The sequence below is a fragment of the Acomys russatus genome, chromosome 7 (genome assembly GCF_903995435.1).
Source record: "Acomys russatus chromosome 7, mAcoRus1.1, whole genome shotgun sequence".
NCBI lineage: Eukaryota > Metazoa > Chordata > Mammalia > Rodentia > Muridae > Acomys > Acomys russatus.
This window is the reverse complement of record NC_067143.1, coordinates 63,795,639-63,816,129: the sequence shown is the minus strand read 5'-3', so window position 1 is coordinate 63,816,129 and position 20,491 is coordinate 63,795,639. Positions and strand designations below refer to the sequence as shown.

At 42.7% G+C, this 20,491-nt stretch overlaps 1 protein-coding gene across 1 annotated transcript in view; it reads right to left on the bottom strand.

Annotated features, from left to right (window-relative positions):
* Pde3b (phosphodiesterase 3B) overlaps positions 1–12,915 on the bottom strand; it is a 126,586-nt gene extending 113,671 nt beyond the window's left edge. The window contains exons 1-2 of the mRNA XM_051149383.1: positions 12,611–12,915; positions 11,222–12,377 (exon numbers count right to left, since the gene is read on the bottom strand). Of these exons, the coding sequence (XP_051005340.1) occupies positions 11,222–12,377; positions 12,611–12,915 (1,461 nt within the window). The remainder of the gene's footprint in view (positions 1–11,221; positions 12,378–12,610) is intronic.
* Positions 12,916–20,491: the final 7,576 nt, after the last annotated feature.

Sequence of the window (20,491 nt, the reverse complement as noted above, 5' to 3'; positions counted from 1 at the left end):
TAATTTTGTGCTAGCTGCAATGAGACTTTTACCCTGTGCTTAAGAAACCACAAATCTAATGGTGACAGCAGTTGCACGTCTAACTAACACTGCAATGTAAAGGTTTTTTGACAATACTTTAAGCACTATGAAATACTTTTAAAAGAATATTTTATCTATATATCAATAAGCAGAGATAGAGAGGAAAAATTACCTCAGAAAGTGTAAACCACGATTACCTCTCACTTGAGCAGCTACGACAGCCTCCCATCCTCCCACTTCCACTATGGCTGCTCTGTCAACAGCCCATTAAAAAAACAAAAACAAAAAGCCGGAACACCCTTTCTAAAAATATAAATTGTTACTTCTCTTTAAGAGTCAATTATTATGAAATGCAAAGGCACTCTGAGACCACACTGACCACTCCTACACTCCCTCAACACTCAAGTTTTCTTTCTAATCCTAAAGCATTTCCCACGATGGATCCTTTGCTTTGCTAGTCTTCCCTCGGATTAGGTGCTCTCCCAACATGACAGTGCCTAATCAACGTTCATGTGCCAGTTAAGACACCACCTCTTTGAGGGTTTTTTTGGTTTGGTTTGGTTTGGTTTGGTTTGGTGGTTTTTGGGTTTTGGTGGTGGTGGTGGTGGTGGTATTTTTGTGGCTATTGTGAAGGATGTTGTTTTCCTAATTTCTTTCTCAGCCTGTTTGTCTTTTGTATAAAGAAGGACCAATAGCTCAGGCTCTAAGATTAACTATTTAAAAAAATGCGACCTCATGAAATTGAAAAGCTTCTGTAAGGCAGAGGACACTGTCAATAGAACAAAACCACAGCCTAATATCCAAAATATATAAAGAACTCAAGAAATTAAACACCACCAAACCAAATAATGCATTTAAAAATGGGGTACAGAATTAAATGCATTCTCAATAGAGGAATATCGAATAGCCAAGAAACATTTAAAGAAATGCTCAACATCCCTAGTCGTCAGGGAATTGCAAATCAAAACGACTCTGAGATTCCATTTTACATCTATCAGAATGGCTAAGATCAAAAACTCAAGTGACAGCTTATGCTGGCAAGGATGTAGGGAAAGGGGAACACTCCTCCATTGCTGGGAGAGCAAACCTGTACAATCACTTTGGAAATCAATCTGGCACTTTCTCATAAAATTAGGAATAAGTCTACCTCAAAACCCAGTCATTCCACTCCTGGCATATACCCAAAAGATGCTCCACCTTCAAGGACATTTATTTGTTCAACTATTTTCATAGCAGATTTATCTGTAATAGCCAGAATCTGGAAACAATCTAGATCTTCCTCAACTGAAGAAAGGATAAAGAAACTGTGCTACACTGACACAATGGGATACTACTCAGCTATTAAAAACAAGGAAACCTTGAAATTTTCAGGCAAGTTGTTGGACCTACAAAAGATCATCCTGAGTGAGGTAACCCACTCAAGCAGATACTCACTTATAAGCAGGTAATAGGCAACTAATACAGGATAACCACACTACAATACACAGAGCTAAAGAAACTAAATAACAAGGAGACCCTAGGGAGGATGCTTAATTCTCATTCAGAAGGACAAATAGAGTAGACACCAGAAGCAGGTGACGAGAAGGAACAGGATGGGAGCCTGCCATAGATGTCCTCTGAAAGATTCCTCCCAGCAGGGAATCAAAGCAGAAGCTGAGATACACAGGCCAACCTCCGGGGTGGAGCGCAGAGAGTCTTATGGAAGAGTTGGGAAACAGAAGGACCTGGAGAGGGTCACGAGCTCCACCAGGAGACCAGTGAGCCAACATATCTGGGCAGAGGACAGGGGTGCTGCAGAGACTGATACACCAAGCAAGGTCCATGCACGGTGAGGACCTAGACCCTCCGCTCAGATGCAGTAGATAGGCAGCTCAGTCTCCTTGTGGGTCCCATAATATGGGGAGTGGAGGCTACTTCTGTCGTGGACTCTGGCCTCCACATGCTGCTCACTTCTCTCTGGCGGGACAGCCTAGCTAGGCCACAGAGGAAGAGGATGCAGGCAGTCCAGATGAGACTTGATAGGCTGAGTCAGATGTTAGGGGAGGAGGCTCCCCTTTCGGAGGAATAGGGGAGGGAGGGAGAGGATATAAGGGAAGGAGGGTGGGATCAGGAGGTGGTGAGGGAGGGGGCTACAATCAGGATGTAAAACGAACAAATTAAAAATTAAAACACCACCTGTTCAGAGACACTTTCCCTGACAGCTACACTTGAAAGCAACATACCTGTACCTCCACAGCCCAGGCTCTGGTGTCTCTTTGTCTACTACTATGCACTACTCTCTCCATTCAGAACACTACCCAAACTGCCTGAAGTTATCTCAGTGTACGTTACTTCCTATTTCACAGAAACTTTGACACTCTATTAGAGCAGAAACTTACATAGAACAAAACTTGGCACATTTTCCATGCACAATAAATATTGTTAAACACAGGAAGAGAGACATGCCTATAATTCCAGGACTATGTGGGTAGAGGCAAAAGGACCAGAAATTCAAGATCATCGCTGGCTAAGCTACGTATCAAGTTCACAGCCAGCCTAGGCTGCATGACTCTATCTGAAAAAGCAGTCAAAAGAAAGATGACATTTAAACTGTATTGTTGGGAGAAGGTCAGGAATAGTTTATCAGGAAGTACAAGGACAAATGAGGAAAAGGAAATCAAATACATTCCATAAGCTTCAACTTTCATAAACTTGGAGAATAAAGTTAATAGGCTGTTGTACTTGGAAGGTTATCTCAAGATTCTGTTGGAAGTGGGGGTCCAGGGATGGCTCGGCAGTTAAAACCACTGGCTGCTCTTCCAGAGGACCAAGGTTCAGTTTCCAGCAGAACAATCTAAGACTGTCTATAACTCCAGTTCCAGGGGGTTCAACACCCTCACATAGACATATGTAGGTAAAATACCAAAGCACATGAAATAAATTTATAAAAAGATTCTGTCAATTTGAGTGAGGTGTGAAAGGATTTTGTCTAATTCCTGTCAATTTGAGGCATATTTAAACATGTTGAGTCTCCCTTGAACACTATCCCTGATACCCAAACCATTGACTTATGAGCTAGCCTCCTGATTCTAGTTGCCTGCCTGTAATTCAAAGGACAAACTTTTAAAATAATCATATAAATAGGTAACGCAAGAAACTGATATCAAACGAGGCAGTCACTTTTAGAAAATGGTATGGTAGATAGAATTCAATAGGTCTACTTCTGGGAATATGCCCTAAAGAACTGACAGCAGAGACTTAACCATCCACGTTTACAACACTGTATTATTTACAACGGCTAAAGTGTGGAAGCAGCCTGATCTAGTACATGTCCTCAAATCAATTAAAAAATGTGACATAATGGAAATGCTAAAACATGCCACAGCATACAGACCCTGAAATCATTACGCTAAGTGAAGTAAGCCAGTCACAAAAGGACAACTATTGTTTTGTTCACTAAATTTATATGATGTTCCTAGAGGAGACAGATCTAGAGGCGGCTAGGAAAATGGTGGTTCCTAGGGGCTGAAAAGGGGGAGGACCAAAGAGTTATTAGCTTAGCAGGTATGGAGCACCACTCATTTTGGAAGGTAAAACTCATTCTATAGATAAATGGGGACTAACATCTACATGGCTATGTGAATGTACTTACTGTAAATGAATTGTGCACAAAAAAATAACCGATTATAAAATTATTTATATTTGACCTCAAGTTAAGTTTAAAAATTAATACATATGTCTGTACATATCCAGACACACTGAAGCTCTCCTCTGAATCTTCAGAGGTTTATTTATCTCTTCCAGGCTCCCTTGGGCACTTCCATGTCTGACAACTTCACAGGGGTTGTACTTTGATTTTGTTTTTTTCTTTGTTTTCTCCATTTTGGTCGGGCTGGAGATCACAGACAGCCAGGGGCTCACAGAGTCATGGCGGCACCTCCTCCACAACTGAGCTATATATCCAGTCCTAGTATTTTCAAATTATGCCAATTCAAAAACTATAGTTTTACAAATGTTTACAAATACTTTTAAATGTTTGACTTCTAGTTTGTGTCGATTGGGAGTTTTTTAGTGCACGTTTTGGTGTATGTGCAGGGGTACATATGTGTGCCTACGAAGGCCAGAGGACCACCTCTGGTGCCATCTTCAAAAGCGTCATCTACTTCCTTTAGGACACAGAATTTTCATTACCCTGGAGCTCACCAGCCAGGCTAAACTGGCTGAACAGGAAGCCCAGGGGATCCTCCTGTCTTCACCTCAGCAGCAATGGTGTCATACGCACGCACCTCCATAATCAAGCTTTTATGGTTTGGTTTGGTTTGGGGTTGGTTTTTTGGTTCTGTTTTGGCTTTGTTGTTGTTGTTTTGGTTTTTGTTTGTTTGTTTTGGGTTTGTATTTTGTTGTTGTTGTTGTTGTTGTTTGTTTTTCGAGACAGGGTTTCTCTGTGTAGCCTTGGCTGTCCTAGACTCACTCTGTAGGCCAGGCTGGCCTCAAATTCACAGTGATCCACCTGCCTCTGCCTCCCGAGTGCTGGGATTAAAGGCGTGCGCCGCACCACCCAGCCATAATTAGGCTCTTTAAATGAGGTCGGGGTATCAAACTGGGTCCTCATGCTCACGCAGAGTACTTTACTGAATTAGCTATATCTTCAGTCCCCTCAACTTTACTATTCAAGCTTTCTCACCAGCCCCTTCAACGGGGATGAAAGGCATGTGCCACCACGCCCGGCTATTGAAGGCTTTCTAACTGGTGAAGGTTGTTGGTTCTTGCACAACAGTCTTGTGACACCTGTTCATGCTTCCACGGCATCAGTTACCATTATCTAATTGTAATTTTTTTATATTTCTTCTATTATCAGTGTGTTGTCTCCTTGAAATACTTTGTACTCATCATTTTAGAATCTTCAAGGCTTGAAATATCGAAAATGTCAAGTCATAAGTATGCTCTAGGATAGTCTTCAGGAAAAAGCAGGCATGGAGGCAGGCATCTTCATCAGTATCTTCCAACCTCCAGAAATTTAAGGCTATTTAGAGTCATTATATTGCCAGCTTCAGGTGCTTTGTTGCTACAGCTCTAGCAAACTAAACTAGTACATTACAGTAACAAAATAAACTCAAAGACATAAACAAGGCAAATGTACCAGAGCTCTACAGGACAAAATCTGAGTGACACACAGGTCTCATTGACCTAAGTCGGGGGGTGGGGGGGGACTGACAGGGATTTACTCTTTTCTGAAGAAATCCGTCCTTTGCCTTTTCTAGCTTCTTTCCTGGCTAGCTTTTCCTGGCTTATGATCCTTAAAACAGCAGAGCTAGCAGAGGCCAACTGACTGAACCCTCATGCTGCCTTCACCCAGCACCATTTCCACGGCCTGTCTCCCTCTCTGCCCTGCTGCTTCTCCTTTTCCTTAAGGTGTCATCGCCACCACTGGAATACCCCTACTCTGATAGAAGCAGGACCGGCGTCTCAATTTAAGCACATTGGCCAGTTCTGGACACTGAGCTGGGCCCTTTTGAAAGGCCTGTGTGATTATATTAGGCCAACTCAGATAAGCCTGGGTCATCTCCCCGTGCTCAAATCCTTAGCTTGATCTGATCTGTACAGTACCCTCCACTGTGTACATGGGTAACATAAACACTCGAGGGGCTAGAACACGGACATCTTTAGGGTACTGTTACTCTGCTTACAGAAGAAAGTAAAGCTGATATGACCACATCTTGCAACTTAACAATTCTATTTCTATATATACACATTTATATAACAGGCGATAGTAACAAGAATTTTCATAGTAGCACTATTCAGAACAGCAAAAAACTGAAAAACACCCAAGAGTCTACAAGCAATTAAAAGGGTGAGTAAACTTACTACGTTCAGAAAATGACATGCAATGCTGAAAAATGAGCTACCGCTGTCCACTTCAACATCAGCGTGCCTCGTAAATTGTCAAGCAAAATGTAAAATCATAGATGAACGCATGCAGTATATTCTTATTTAAAGTTAAAAAGCCACCAAGATTACTGAGGTTGTTTAGGTTTACATTACAGAGAGTTAGAAGGACAAGCGCGGGAATGAACAGAGTGAGAGTACCGCCCGAGAGAGAAGACTGTGATCAAAGAGAGGCTGACGAAGAAAGAGCTTTCAAAGAAGCAGGCAGTGACTACATTATCCATTTGGTTTTGTTGTTTTCCTTAAACCATAATTTAAAGAGTATAAAGAGTCCTTCACATATGACATCTCTCATTAAAAATTTCAATTATAATTAAATACATTTAAAATGTGCTGAATGCAAGTTGCATGAAATGTATGTTATGAAGAACTAGTTGAACATATAGGTGATCAAAGAGAAGAAAGTTATAAAGACAGAATACCTCCTAGAAAAATTAATGCTGATAAGAAAGTTCCAGGTTAAAGAAGGGGGGGGGGACCCACTAGGAGATACAGTCCCTGATGGTCTACCAAAATAACTGGCTTCTAACCAGCACCCAAGTAAGCCTAAACTGTCAAGAACTGCCCACAGACAGAACCCAGCCACCCAAGGTTTTGTTTAGCTGTCAGGGTTGTTCAGTTTGTTTTGTTTAAATGAAATGCCTTCTGGCACAGCCAGCCTCTGTCAGCTCACTTCTACTCTCTCTATTCTCTTCACTTTCCCCTCTTTTTTCAAGGTATATTACCAGGCTGGCCTTGATGGCACCTTAGTTTGAGACTAGCTGCATCCTGACAAGTCAGGTACATAACATAACAAAGTTCACCTTCAATATTATTATGGACCCTAATTTTCAAGACTCCTTCCATAACTCTCCCTTCCCTGTGGCCTCCCATTTGTTTCTCCTGACTTCCTATAACTAAGGGCATTGCTCTTGATCACATAATTGAAAATATCTGGAAAGTTAAATATAGCCACTTAAGAAAACTATGACTGCAGATAGATGGGCTCTTTGTGCAAAGCATAGGTGGACTAGAAGTCAAGATCGAGGTTCTAGGCCTCATTTTCACAATATCTTACAGCATAACTTGGAGCCAGTCTTTTCATTCTTCCAAGGTTCAGTTTCCTCCCTATGGAATGAGATTTCAATTAAACTTTAAATTTCTCCAATATCACTTATACAAACATTTACACTAAAATAAGCTTTTCAGTGTATGCAGATTCTCCCTGCTCTGGGGCCTGGAGAGTGTGCTGGGGAAACAGGATGACCTGGTAATGAAAAGGGGAAAGAGGATCAGGGCGGCCACATCGCTGGGGAAGTTGGCCTAAGGACAATGAAAGCAAACTTCACAACTTTACTTGCGGGTGCCTCTCATTCAGTGTATGAAAACCTGTTATAGAAACGTTATTACTCAATACAATTAAAATACTCTGCCATATAATCAACTTTTATTCTTAAATATGGTCAACTCGGCAACCATAGACATTTTTTCTCCACTTACATATTAAGTACTGTTATCTTTCCAAATGTCTTCATTTTATTTATTCCTGAAAGGTGCACTCAACTATTATGAAAGCGAAAGACGATGAAAACAGTCTACAATAAGCTCACTGACAGTAAGTAGCCCTCAGATAGCTGGAACTAATATGTGAGCACAGGGAAGGTGATCCCCAAATTCTAAAATAACAAATGAATAATAAATTCATTTTAAAAAATTAAAACAAAGATGAAAAGGACTAACAGCGGGTTATGAAAGTCTCTGCAAGCAGTGGTCAAGGGAATGGACTGCAGCTTGTGTATAGTAAAAAGCCGCTAAGTATTTATTTTCTTTAAACAGGATGAGGAACTTAGCCAAATCTTGAAAGATACCTGGTAGCAGCATACAAGAAGAGAAAAACTGTCATACACTGACAAAGTTTACTAACAAATTTTAACATGAATCTAAAATGCTCAGTGAAGCTACAGAATAAATTTCAGAACTATTACAATATTATTAAAGACACTCAGAGGGGGTATGCCTTGCAACGTGGCTGAGGGCATCAAAATAATCACACTTTATAATCTCCCTTCTTTTTAAGTCTTTACATTACCTATGTATAGTTACTTCAAATAAAATTAACACTTTAAATAGTATTTATGAGCATTAAGGCCACAGGATTTTTAAATATTTACCTAACCATTTAGAAAGCACTTAGCATTTTAGGTATAGAAAAATATATTAACACACCAACTCTCATTTTTTCAAACCTCACATTTAAGTACTCACACATGCAATGACAGTGTTGCAAAGCTGACCACTACTCTGTAAAATACACAACTGAAATGGAATAGAAATATAGTTCAATTCCATCATAGGTTTCATACAGACAATTGACTTCTTTTACACTTCCTCTTAGATTCAGCCTGTTCCTGGCACACTGTAAATTTGCTGCTTCTTTCTAGTAACCCACCAAAAAATACAGTCAGCAGTAATTAGATTTTAACCCTAAATTCCTAAGTATGTTTCTAAAAGAGGACCTTAATAAAGAACTGACATATATATAATACATAAGGACTATAAATGTAACATATTTTACAATCATGTCATTATTTTTAGTATGGTATCTAATATAACACCTAAATAGTCAAAAATTACTCTAACTCTATTCTCATGTAAATAAAAATAATTATCTTGATTTGCATTTTCAAGTATTTTAAGATGTTAATAAAAACAGTTAAATTTTAGAAAATGTATCAACAATTTTATCACAAGAACGAATCCACTTTTTAAAAGAAAGTTCTCTCCAAAAGAAAAAAAATTCAGATTTGTTCATTTGTCCCCAATCATACCTTGAAAAATATGTAGGATAGCAATAATAACCTTCTATACTAAAATATTAAAGAAAAATATTAAAATAAAACTTTTTTAAATTACCCATTTGTGACTCCATATACTTTTATTTATACACTACAGAAAGTATATAAAATCACTGGATGAAGTGAATTTAGAATCAAAAGGTATGACAGGCTTCATCTACTGGTACACAGACACAGAGGAGATCACTGATGTCTCCAAAGTTAAACAGGAAGGCCAAGATTTGATCCCTGAACCTCTCTGCCTTTGAATCCAGATCATTTTTCCTCTTACGTCAGGTTTCACCTAGTCTCATTTGTCACTTTCTGAGAGAGCAAAAATGTTTTTACAATTATCATATATAACATTTGACAACGTGAAAACCATTTGATCGCCTGCTGATTTAACTTCTAACACAATACACATGCAAAACACACACACAGCTCTTCTATGTTAAACTCCAAGGACAGCATAAAAATTTTTTTAAATTTCTTGTATTATAATCTTTGCTAGGTTAAAAATACTGTTAGTACGTACTTTAAGACACTCAAAATGCTTCTACTAAAGGAAGAGTAGAAGCTGAGTAAGGGTTTTCTACTCTAAGAAAATATGCTGTCTTTACAAGAACAAATTGTATTTTCTTCTAATACAAATATTAAATGACATTGCCTGCAATAAAACTGTACTTACAGTCTAGAAAAAGTTGCTTTGAGAGCAAGGGAACCATACTAGGTAAAGAAGACTAGAATTTTTCAATTTATAAAAGAACAGACCTAGCTGTTCATAACTAACCAATAAATTACAAGCAAAATATTTAAATTGTAATGTTTCCCTGAAAATTCTCTACAAAAACTACACTAAAGGACTTTCCCAATGTTAAAAATGCAATCTAGGCATATAAAAGTCAAATTTATTCCAATCTATGAAAATACCTGATGCCATCTGATAGTGAATCTTCTAACAAGTTTTCACCTGATGGACATTTTTCTAAATGTTTTTACTGCTGGTAGTAAACTTAAAAAAACAAAGGGTGTAACTGATTTGCTTGTTTTTCCTAGCATCTGGCCAAGTAGTAACAGAACATAAGAGTGGTGTCTAAAGCCAAGCAAAGTGGTGCATTCAGGAGCAGGAGACAGGGAGACAGATCTTCCAGTTCGAGGCCCACCCAGGAGAGCCAGACAAGAGAACACAGCAAGACCCAGTCTCAAAAAAGAAAATCAAGAAGCTGCAGGAAAACGTCAAATGATATACAACATACTATATCTAGACCTGACCTGTGTTAAGCAGACCACAAAATCTACGTAGTGGCTCATAGATTATTTTGAAGAGAGCACAAGAGACCAGTGCCTCAAAAGTGTTAAGGACAAGAAACTTTTGTTTCCCCTCTTCTGGGTCACAGTGTGAAAAATATCACACATCAGTAAAACCTGACAGCTAAGGATATACAATCCTCCATGAAGTTCCTACCTTGTAAGTTGCAGAGAACACACATCTGAGGAGTGAAAAAAATCTAATCAGATTTGGGGGGGGGGGGCCTGAATCTCTTCTGTCTGCCTGAATACATGCCTGTCTATACCAATGTTAATGTTACCCAACCAAACACAGTCCTCGGAGGATCTGGAACTATAAATGTTAGCACTCGGTACATGTTCGATACAGGGTAGCTACACTTAAAGGATCTCTTGACGCTGTAGAGGAGGTGGATTTCCCAAGGCTACACAGAAAAAAAGTTCATTCCCTCCTGGTGATCCCAATTCCTTTAAAAACAAAGTATGCAAGCCTATGGGGGTGGGGGAGGAAATATTTTGGGCATCTTTCCACACATTACTAAGTTTAAAGGTTAAGTTGCTAAAATGTTCTCCTAATTATGCAAGAAATACGCCAAGCCCATGCCTTACTCTGAAAAAACATTTTTAATTGCATTAGTGTATATTGCCGTCTATTCATCTAAACTGAGTCTCAATTCCAAGGCTCATTTCTGCTCTTTTTATTATGAAAACACTAATTTGTCCTCTCAGCTCACCACTCATGACGAGCCTGGGCTGTGCAAGACCTGCATGTACATACACCCTAGCTCTAAAGGCAGCTTGTCATCTCCTGGCAGGCATCCTCATCTTAACAGCAAGCAGATACGCGGTACCAAAATGCTATGTGTAGGAGCCTACTATGTCCAAATCTATTAAACCTCAAGTCTGTCGCCTCATTCTTGAAAAAACTCCCTCCTGCGGGAGCCGAGCCTGAGAGCGCGCTATTTCATTTCCACTCACTGATAAGAGGCCGCTGGCTTCTGCGTTCTTGAAGCGCCCCTCGAACCGAGGGCAGCCTTTCCATCACAGAACGTCGGATCCCGGCCCCTTGCTTTCCGCCCAGGGCGCCCACCGCGCCGGGGTGGGGTGGGGGGCTCCCCACGCGAGCGGTCCACCCGCGCTCCCCTTCTCAGACCCCGCTCGCCCAAGAACCCTACCTGTTCTCGGGAAATGCAGGGCAACGACGGTCTTCGGAACATCTTGCCACTGCCGTAGTGGCCGGCGGCGCTCTCCCCCAGCGACACGCAGCTGGACCTCCTCCGGGGTCGGATCACCGGCACTTTTTCTTCCGCCGTGCTCGGCGAGCGCGGGGCAGGGGAGGCGGCGCCCGGGACGTGGAAGAAGTGGTCCCAAGCCAGGGCCAGCAGGCACCCCGCTGCCCCGACCAGGCACGACAGCAGAGGCCTGAGCGCGGGCGGCAGAGCCCCGAGGCCGGAGAACGACACCCACCACACCAGGCCGGCGAACAGCAGCACCGGGACGCCGTGCCGCGGGGCCACGCGGGGCGCGAGCGCCAGCAGCCCCACGCAGCTCAGCACCAGGCACAGCAGCCGGCCCCCCGCCGCCGCCGCCTCCTCCTCCTCCTCCGCTTCCTCCGCCGCCGCCGCCGCCGCGGGCTCCCCGCGCAGCCACGACCACCCCCGCCACGCCGCCAAGTCGCCCAGGTAGCAGCAGGCGGGCAGCGCCAGCAGCCGCCACCGGGAGCCGCGGCCCGAGCCGCGCCGCTGCGCGCGCGTCACGAAGCAGGTGAGGAAGAAGAAGGCGCAGGCGATGCTGAAGAGCGGGCTGAGGCTGAGCGAGCAGGCGCGCAGCAGCGCCCGCAGCCCCGCCGCCCCGGCCGCCCAGCGCTCGGGCCCCGCGCCCAGCAGCGCGGCCAGGACAAAGGCGGCCAGGGCGCCGCCGAGCCTCGAGAGGCTCGCCCGGGCGCGGAGCGGGGCGGCCCGCGGCGGCTCCACGTTGCAGAAGCGGCAGAGGTGGAACAAGAAGCCGCGCGGGGGGTCCCGCCGCAGCGGGCTCACGCAGCTCTTCACGTAGCCGTTGCGCAGGCTCTCGGGGGGCGAGGCGGCCGAGCCCGGCGGTGGCGGCGGGGACCTCATGGCTGGCGCGCCCCGCTCGCGCTCGTCCTTCCTCACGGCCCCGGGCCGGGCCGCACGGTGGCCGCTGACGCTCGCCGACCCCGCCGCGCCGTCCCCTCCGCGTTCCGGGCGCCCCGAGCTTCCGCGGGGAGCGGTCAGGGCTGAGCCCGCAGTCGCCGCCGCCACCCGGGATCCCCGGCGCGCGGGCTGAGGGGCGGCGGCGTCCGCCTCATGCCGGCTGAGGAGAGCGGCGGGAGGGGCTTCTCTGCGTCCCGGGCCGCCGCGGACGCCTCTGCTTTTTTTTTTTTTTTTTTTTCCCGCCCCCCCCCCCCTCCTCAGTCACCGCTCGGGACCGGAGGCGGCGGCGCCTCCTCCCGGCTCCCGCGCGCTTGCAACAGTTACCTCACGGCCGCAGCTTGGTCCGTTGGGCGCGCGGTCGGGCCCTCCTCCCTTCCCTCCCCCCTCCCCTACCCGCCTCCCTCCCTCAGCGGCTGCCCCGGGCGCGCGCCCCCGCCGGCGGGCCCCGCGCGCTCCCGTGACTCGGCCGGTCGCCTCTCGGGCCGCGAGCCGCCCGCCTCAGGATGCGCGTCCGGGACCCGGCGGGGTGCCGCTGGTCCCTCGGGAGAGACAGCCCTTCGTGTCAGGATGCCAGGCTCGGCGGACCGGCGCAGCTGGGACACCTCCTCACCCGGACTGCCACAGAGCGCGACGACGTGCTCTGTGGAAGATGGGAGGGACCGACCGAAGTCCTGAGACCCCCACCCACCCACCCCCATCCCCCCAACACAAGCCACTTGAGCGGTAAGTCACCTACTCAGGTCACTGCGAGGTCTCGGTGAGGCGAGGACCCCAAGGATAATGAGGTGAGAGGGGCCCGAGGTGTGAGCCTTCAGGCTGTGTGGATGGAGACGTGAAGGGGGAGGGTCAGCCAACACCAGGGCCGGGATGAAGAAACTCTCTCCACCCGCACGGTTCACTCTGGCTTCCAAGACAAGGTGGACTTAGTGCACAGCATCATGTCCAGGACCCCTTCAGCGCCTCAGGGGGCCGGGGACCCCCTGGAGGATGCATCCTGACAGCAAGTACGTCTTTCTGAAGAGCTCTTTTCAGTGAGGCTACGAACTAATACCCAGTCCTAGGTTTGGCATCCTTGCCACACATGCACCGCCTCACACCCCTGCCACTCCACCACAGCAGAGACTTCTTTCCAAGTGAGAGACTTTTCCTGTGCAACAGTGTGTTTTGGGGGAGAGGAGAGAAGGGAGTCGGCCCCATGGTCCTTAGGCCACTCTTCAATTTGATGGGTTGGCTGGCCTTGAAAGAAGCCAAGTAAGATGTTTTCTGTGAAGGACTGGTGAAACTGGTGACATTAGGAAAGACAAAAGTGGAAGTGACATTAGCAAAGACAGACTTTGAAGTGGGAGAAAAGAACTTTGCTGAACCAAAGGATTGCCCTGGAACCTAACCAGGCATAACTGCCTTAGAAAGTGTGAACGGTTTCCCTCCACTGGAACTCTCCCTTCAACCTCAGGACAGGCCTGCTTTTCTCAAAACGCTAATTCCCCATTTTTTCCAGGGAGATGAGAAACCTTACTGTGTGGTAAATCCCACAAACAGACCTATTTTTCACCAATTAATCTCAGCCCACAGCCATGACCTAAAGCAGACCATTTTCATATATGGTCATAGTTCACATGCATAATAGAAATCACTGAGGAATTAACACAGGAATTTGACAAATGTGGGGGAAAGACCACAATTTCCCTGGCTTTTCTGTGTATTGGATAAAGAAAATAAATATTTAATTGAGTGTTCTAATGGTTACCCGTGTCCTACATGATAAAAAATTCTGTGTCTTTTTTCCATTAGATAAATGAAAGGAGGGACCTAATTTTAGCTAAACTCAACAAATACATGTTTTAAATCCTGTACACAGAAATCATCAACACACACGCAATCAATTGAAGATTAAGCAGGAAACTAAGCCTATATAGTTAGAGCCTGTATAGAAGGGCATAACAAAACAAACATCAACATTACTAAAATATCCATTTTAGGTAATTTTTTAAATAATGAACTCTAAAGCAAACAAACTAAAGTTACTGTGTTGTTACTTTTAAATCTGAACGTGTCCTTGAGAGAGAACAGACAGAGTAATGAAAGCAGTAGTGGGTTAGACAGCATTTCTTGAGCTGGGCTCCAACCAGTTCATGCCCTGATAGTAAGCAAGTCGTGCTTTAAAAAACAAACAAAAATAAAACCACCTCACCCTTTCCTATTGTAAAAAGAAGCAGTTTAACTTGATGACATTTAAAGTCATCTGGTTTAAAAAAAAAAAAAAAGCTATGATGTCTGTATGTCAAAACCGTAGAAGTATCATTAGGATTCATCTTTCAAACTGACGCAGGCAACCTTTGAATTATTTATGCCCTCCAATTTAACCAAATTCTCAGTGTCAATAACTGAAAAGGAAGGGGACTATACAAAGAATTGTTGCCCGGGAAATAGAATTCAAATCCACTTTCACAAAACTGTTTTACTTTGCAATTCCTTAAAGATCTTTTAGCTGTCGTCGTCCAATCTTTGTGGGTCTAAAAGCCCAGATTTCTCCATAACACACAGATGGAGCACATCTGTCTATACACCAACCCAGTACCTGAGGATTCTAAAATAAAATGTAAGTATTGTGACAAGGTGATCAGAAGTGAGCTAGCTGTGTTTATAATAACTCCCTTCTCTATTTATAGTCTTTGTCAAAGATTACTAGGCTGCATTTCCTACAGGGAAAGTTAATTATTCTCCTGCCAAACATAAACAGCTAATAGGTTTCCTTACTTTTCATCCTTAGGCTCAAGAATCTATGCATTATTTGTTGTGACAGAAGACCTAATACATACAGTTAGCTTCTCTTAGCTCTCTAGTCCAGCCTTCTTTAACTGAGTGAGGCTCAATCCCTGTCTCCTCCATCGTCACTTTCAGTTTGATGATCCATGACGTGGAATCCTGGTGCTTACCACTCATCTCTTAAGTCATTCTGAGGCAATGCAGCCCCTTGTATTATATTTGTCTAGTATTGGGGTCTTTGTCACATTTCAAATACCCAGAGTTTCCGTGTGTGGTCTAACTTTGTTCTGTATCCCTTAAAGGAGAACCCACTCCACCGAGCTGCTGATGCTTCCATTAACTATGGAGGAACCCTGTGCTGATCTTTCTTTCTCACAGCCTAGAACTGGCCCTAAAAACTAATTTGGTGCCTAAGGACACTTTTATCATTGGCAGACGATACCTGACTACAACCCATGTTTCCCTACAAGCACAATTTGAGACATTCCAGCACTAGGGCCTGCCCAACTGCTGGTGCATCAAAAATGACTCTTAATGAAGCCAGAAGACAAAGAAGTCTCATGTTTGGTCTCAGCTGTTTTCCCTTCCATTGTCTCTTTTAGGAACTAATTCCCCACCCTTGTGACTTGAATTTCAACTCTAAATCCCAGAAGTTAGGAAAATCCATTTCTAAAACAATATCCCCAGAAATCCCTTTTTAAAATCAAATTGTTTTCAATGAGTCTGGGCTGCTGCGCCTATGGTGGCTCTTACAGTTACAGTGATGGAACATAAGCAGAAAAGAGCAGGGCAGGAAGTTGAATAAGACACAGGACTCTCATCTTTATTATCAGACAAAAGGCAACTCCTGAGGTTCTGACGGCTAAGAGAAGCCAGGTACGTGACTGTTAACCCAATGTTCAGGAGGCTGAGGCAGGAGAATCATGAATTCAAAGGCAACGTGGCGCTACATGAGAAGCCCCTAACTCAAAACACCAAAAGAAGGGAAAGTGAGAGGGATGGAAAAACAGAAGAGACAAGGGGAGAAGAATTGGAGGTGGAGAAATTATGAAATATTAAGAGGCCTTGGAAAAAGAATAATATTTATGGTTCTTTAAAAGATTTTAATAATGTTCCCACTGTATATTATCACTTTTAACCATGGTTCTCAAATATTTTTTCAGAAAAAAAAGATGTTATGCAAATGATAGGCTGCTTGTTTGTTTGTTTGTTTGTTTGTTTGAGACAATGTCTCTCTATGGAGCCTTTGCTGTCTTGGAACTTTCTACATAGACCTGGCTTGCCCTGAACTCACAGAGATCTGCCTGCCTCTGCCTCCTGAGTGCTGGGATTGAAGATGCCTGTGCTACCACACCCAACCTTAGGTAAAAATGCCCAGACCACTCAGTAGATCTCTAAAACCTCTAGAGTACCCTACCTGAAAAAGGAATATTTAGGAAAATCCTGAATGTTCTTCCTAAACATATCTTCACAGAATTCCATAAAATACAGTTCTAATTTTTTAGGAAAGAAGACAAAAAGCAATCTGGCACATTTTAAGTATCAATCCTTCAGGAATAAGCCAATTAACTAGTGTCATTGATGTTTCTAATTTCTAATATTAAGATTTTCCCATAAGTTACATGTGAACCTTATTTTTAAGAAAATGAATCAACATTTACAAACTTAGATTTAAAAAATAAAAACAAACTAACTATTCTTCAGCATAGAAAATATGATTCTGTTTTGAATAGTCAGACAACTCTGTTGCCCAAAGACATTAAAAGAATATCTGCTTTCCTTCCAGCTAATACCTTTATCAGAATGGAGTCTGCCTTTTACTTACTCCTTTGTTGTTTAATGTGTCTGTGTATGTGCTATACATATGCGTGTTTACATGTGTGGGGTATGCAATGTGCAGGGGCACGCATATGTATACATATGGAGGCCCAAAGTTTACCACCTTGTTCATTGAGGCAGGCATTCTAGCTGAACCCAGAGCTCATCAGTTCTAGTCTCCTAGATGCCCGCTCTGAGGATGCCATCTCTAGGTTTCTGTTACTAGAATTAGAGGTGGGCTCCCAGGCCTACTGGACATTTAAATGAGTAGCGAAGATCTCAGCCCTCGGCATCATACAGCGCTTTATCCATCCCCAGCCCTTACTTACTCACCATTCATCAAGTCTCTATTTACAGAATACTTACTGTATTATATTCAAAAACAAACAGACAATAGCAGTTACTCGTAGCTCCCTCAGAGCTACAGCTGTCTCTAGGAAAAAGAAAGTATGCACATAACCTATTAAAAGTAGAACATAGTACATAAAAACTTGGTTACAAGAATTCACAACTATTAAAGAAAAAGATTATTCTCTTTAGAATGCCCCCACTGTGTGTCTCATATTGTCTCGCTGTCTCTCCTCTATGGTAATTCTTTCCCTACTTTTTTTTTTTTTTTCATTTCTGTACTTTAATTCTCTCACTTCCTTCACTTCCTCTGTGGCACCCTTGTCCACGAACATTTAATATACCTTCCTTAATAGATGCATGCATTTACTAAGTGCCTGGTCCCTGACAACAAAGATACTGAAATGATAATGATCCATAGTCTAATGGAACATAGAAAAGTAAAATAACTACTAAAGATGAAAGGAATAGAATCTTTGATAGAGAGTTAAGCTGTGTTTTTTGCACTTGGGAAGGCTAGATGAAGAGCACCTGTCTAGACTGTCAGGGAGAGCACATGAGGAGTAAGGGCCTGGGGACAGGTGGAGGAAGCCATGGCGGGATCAGCATTGCGAGGCAAATAGAAGTTACCTGAATACGTGGGGAGAGAAGAGAAGCTGGGCAGAGGAAGCAAGCAAGTACAAACCCTGTACTGATGCAACCCTGGTGTATTTGGTTAACTCTAAGCATGCTATACCTGTAAGGTGGTCAAAAAGAAAAAGGATATACTAGGTTTGAGGGGACAAGTCATGATGCTATGCTACGTGAAACTGGAGTTTACTGTTTGTTAAAATATTTATGTTGTTGCTGTATATATTTACCTTCTAAAATACAATCTTTAAGTACAAGAATTCCTAACCCTAACCCAGCAGTCTCCTGACCAGCACAGTCTTCATCCAATAGCAAGTGATCAGACATTTTTCAAGTTCTGTGTCTCAAAGCATGTTTTACAAACACTTTCAGTTACTTGTTCAATATATTTTGTTTGCTTAATCAGAGAATTTGACTAGAAATCCCTTCAATGATTTGACAGAAAGCAAGATTCCATATTCTTATAAATATTTTTAACATCCATTTTCACAAAATTAAGAAAAGGACACTTTTTTAAGTTTACAAAAAATACACACTTACATTTGATTTAAATTATAAGCCCAAATTCTTACAAGAAATGTAGACTTAAATTTAATTCAGGATATAATGCCTATATTTATTCTGCTATAAAAGATTATATCCTAATATTTGAAATTTTTTCTTTGTTTCTTTCTAATTTTCAGAACAATGATTATATCCATGCCAAAAATTCACTGCTGTGAGATTTAAAAATATAACAATTTATAAAGGCCTTAAGTCACTAATTATTAATCTGAAAATTCCTAGATTTTTGTTGCTGTTGTCTTACACCTAAAAGCTCAAGCTTGAACAATAAACAGCAATGCAGACTTTTTCCAAGTTTTCCTGTCCCCTCTGTAGACAAGCAGCAGTTTCTTCAGCTCTGGCTATACCAGCAGATCTGAAGGGTCACAGCCGTGATGGTGGCAGCTTACCGTTGACACTGAACTTGTGGTTAATTGTGGAGTTCTGCCACAAAACCACCTCACTACCACAAGCTGGATACTTGCCCAGGAGAGTGACAAACTGCCAGGCAGAGCAACCTATGAGAGGCAGCAAGAGCAAAATGCCTTTTACACCAGGCAGCACTCATTTCTGGATTCCAAACAGAGCCACAGTGGAACACAACAAGAAAAACTTGGGAGTCAGCTTGTTCTGCTAAACCTGCTTAAAATTTATTAGGCTGTTTTGCAAGAGAAGCTCAGGAGAATTCATTTGATCATTATGTAGAATCATGAATAAATGTGAACTATTCATTTATAAGTTTAATAGGGTGGAATTGTAGAATTATACTACTCTGAACTGCAAAATGAACTACCTACACATGATCATTACAAATAGAAGCAAATAGTGTGTCCTGTGCCTGTGACTGAGCTGCACGCAGCAGCACAGCAGCTCTGGGGATGTATTGGAAGGCAGCGTGGAGGGAGAGAAGACGCTTCATTCTTCACTGTCAGTCTGACCTCGTTACCACTTTGTAACTCATGACCTCGGAGCTTATTGATGTCTCATGTTACATACCTCATCCACAAAATGCCTATGGCTCTTGGAGCTTTAATTATGTGGCAAATCAAATTATATATTTAAGGTCAATAACAATGTGGAGATGCTGTATGTGTTTTCATGCACGTGTGTGTGTGTGTGTGTGTGTGTGTGTGTATTTCATCTATCTACCCTGCTCTTTGCCTCATAGATCTCTTCAGGACATCCCATTATTCTGTTAAGTATGAGTTTTACCAAAGAGATCTCTAGATTTCGCCATTTGTAAAACTCTTTCTTGAGCCTTACTTTCAACTTAATTTGATTCTTCATCTTTGTTTTCCTAACTCTAGCATCAGATAGATAAATTAACAGCCCTCATTCATCGCAAAGCAGATGATACAAGGTTTTGGTGCCCTAATTACTAAAAGTGTAGAATTAACACATTACTTTTCATGGAATAACTATATATTATTAGCCTATTCTTGTAGGCCTGTGGAAATTTATACTACAGAAAATATGTTGTTTTAGGTCCTGTTCATGATAACAAGGACAAACAGAAAAAAAATAATCTGATATTAACAACTCATTTCATCCATAATAACATTAAACATCCTAAAGACAAATATTTGTGTTTTTCAGAAGTTTATTCCTTCATTTTTCATGTACCAGGCACTATTTAGACACTAAAGTTACAAATATGTTCAAACAAATTACAGCTGCTTCCCTCAGTTTAGTAGAAGGGAAAATATGTAAACAAGTGCAGCATAGTGTGAAATGCTCTGAGTTCTTAGCAAGTACAGAGTGGAACAAAGAGGAGTTCTCAGACAAAGAGATGCTAGCCTGATTACCAAAGAATAAATAAAGGCTCCCCAAGTATACAAGAACAAAGACAAGAATCCAGACCAAGAGCAGGATGTGCAGAATCATGAGGGCTGTCTCAGGAAGTTCTGGAACTGTAGGCAGATTGGTAGAAGAAAGGTGGATGAGGAAAAAACACAAAAGAAAAATGTGGAGACCAAGTGTGGGAAACCCTCTGGGTCACTGAGAAGTAGAAACAACTTGACCTTATGGCTAATAAGAACCTATTGAAGGTTCTAAAGCAGAAGGAAGGCATGCTCTGTTTTTATCGTGCATTTTAAAATTAGTACCAGTACTGCATAGGGATATTTTGGAAGAATGTGAGACCAAAGCCAAGAAAACCATTTAAGAAAC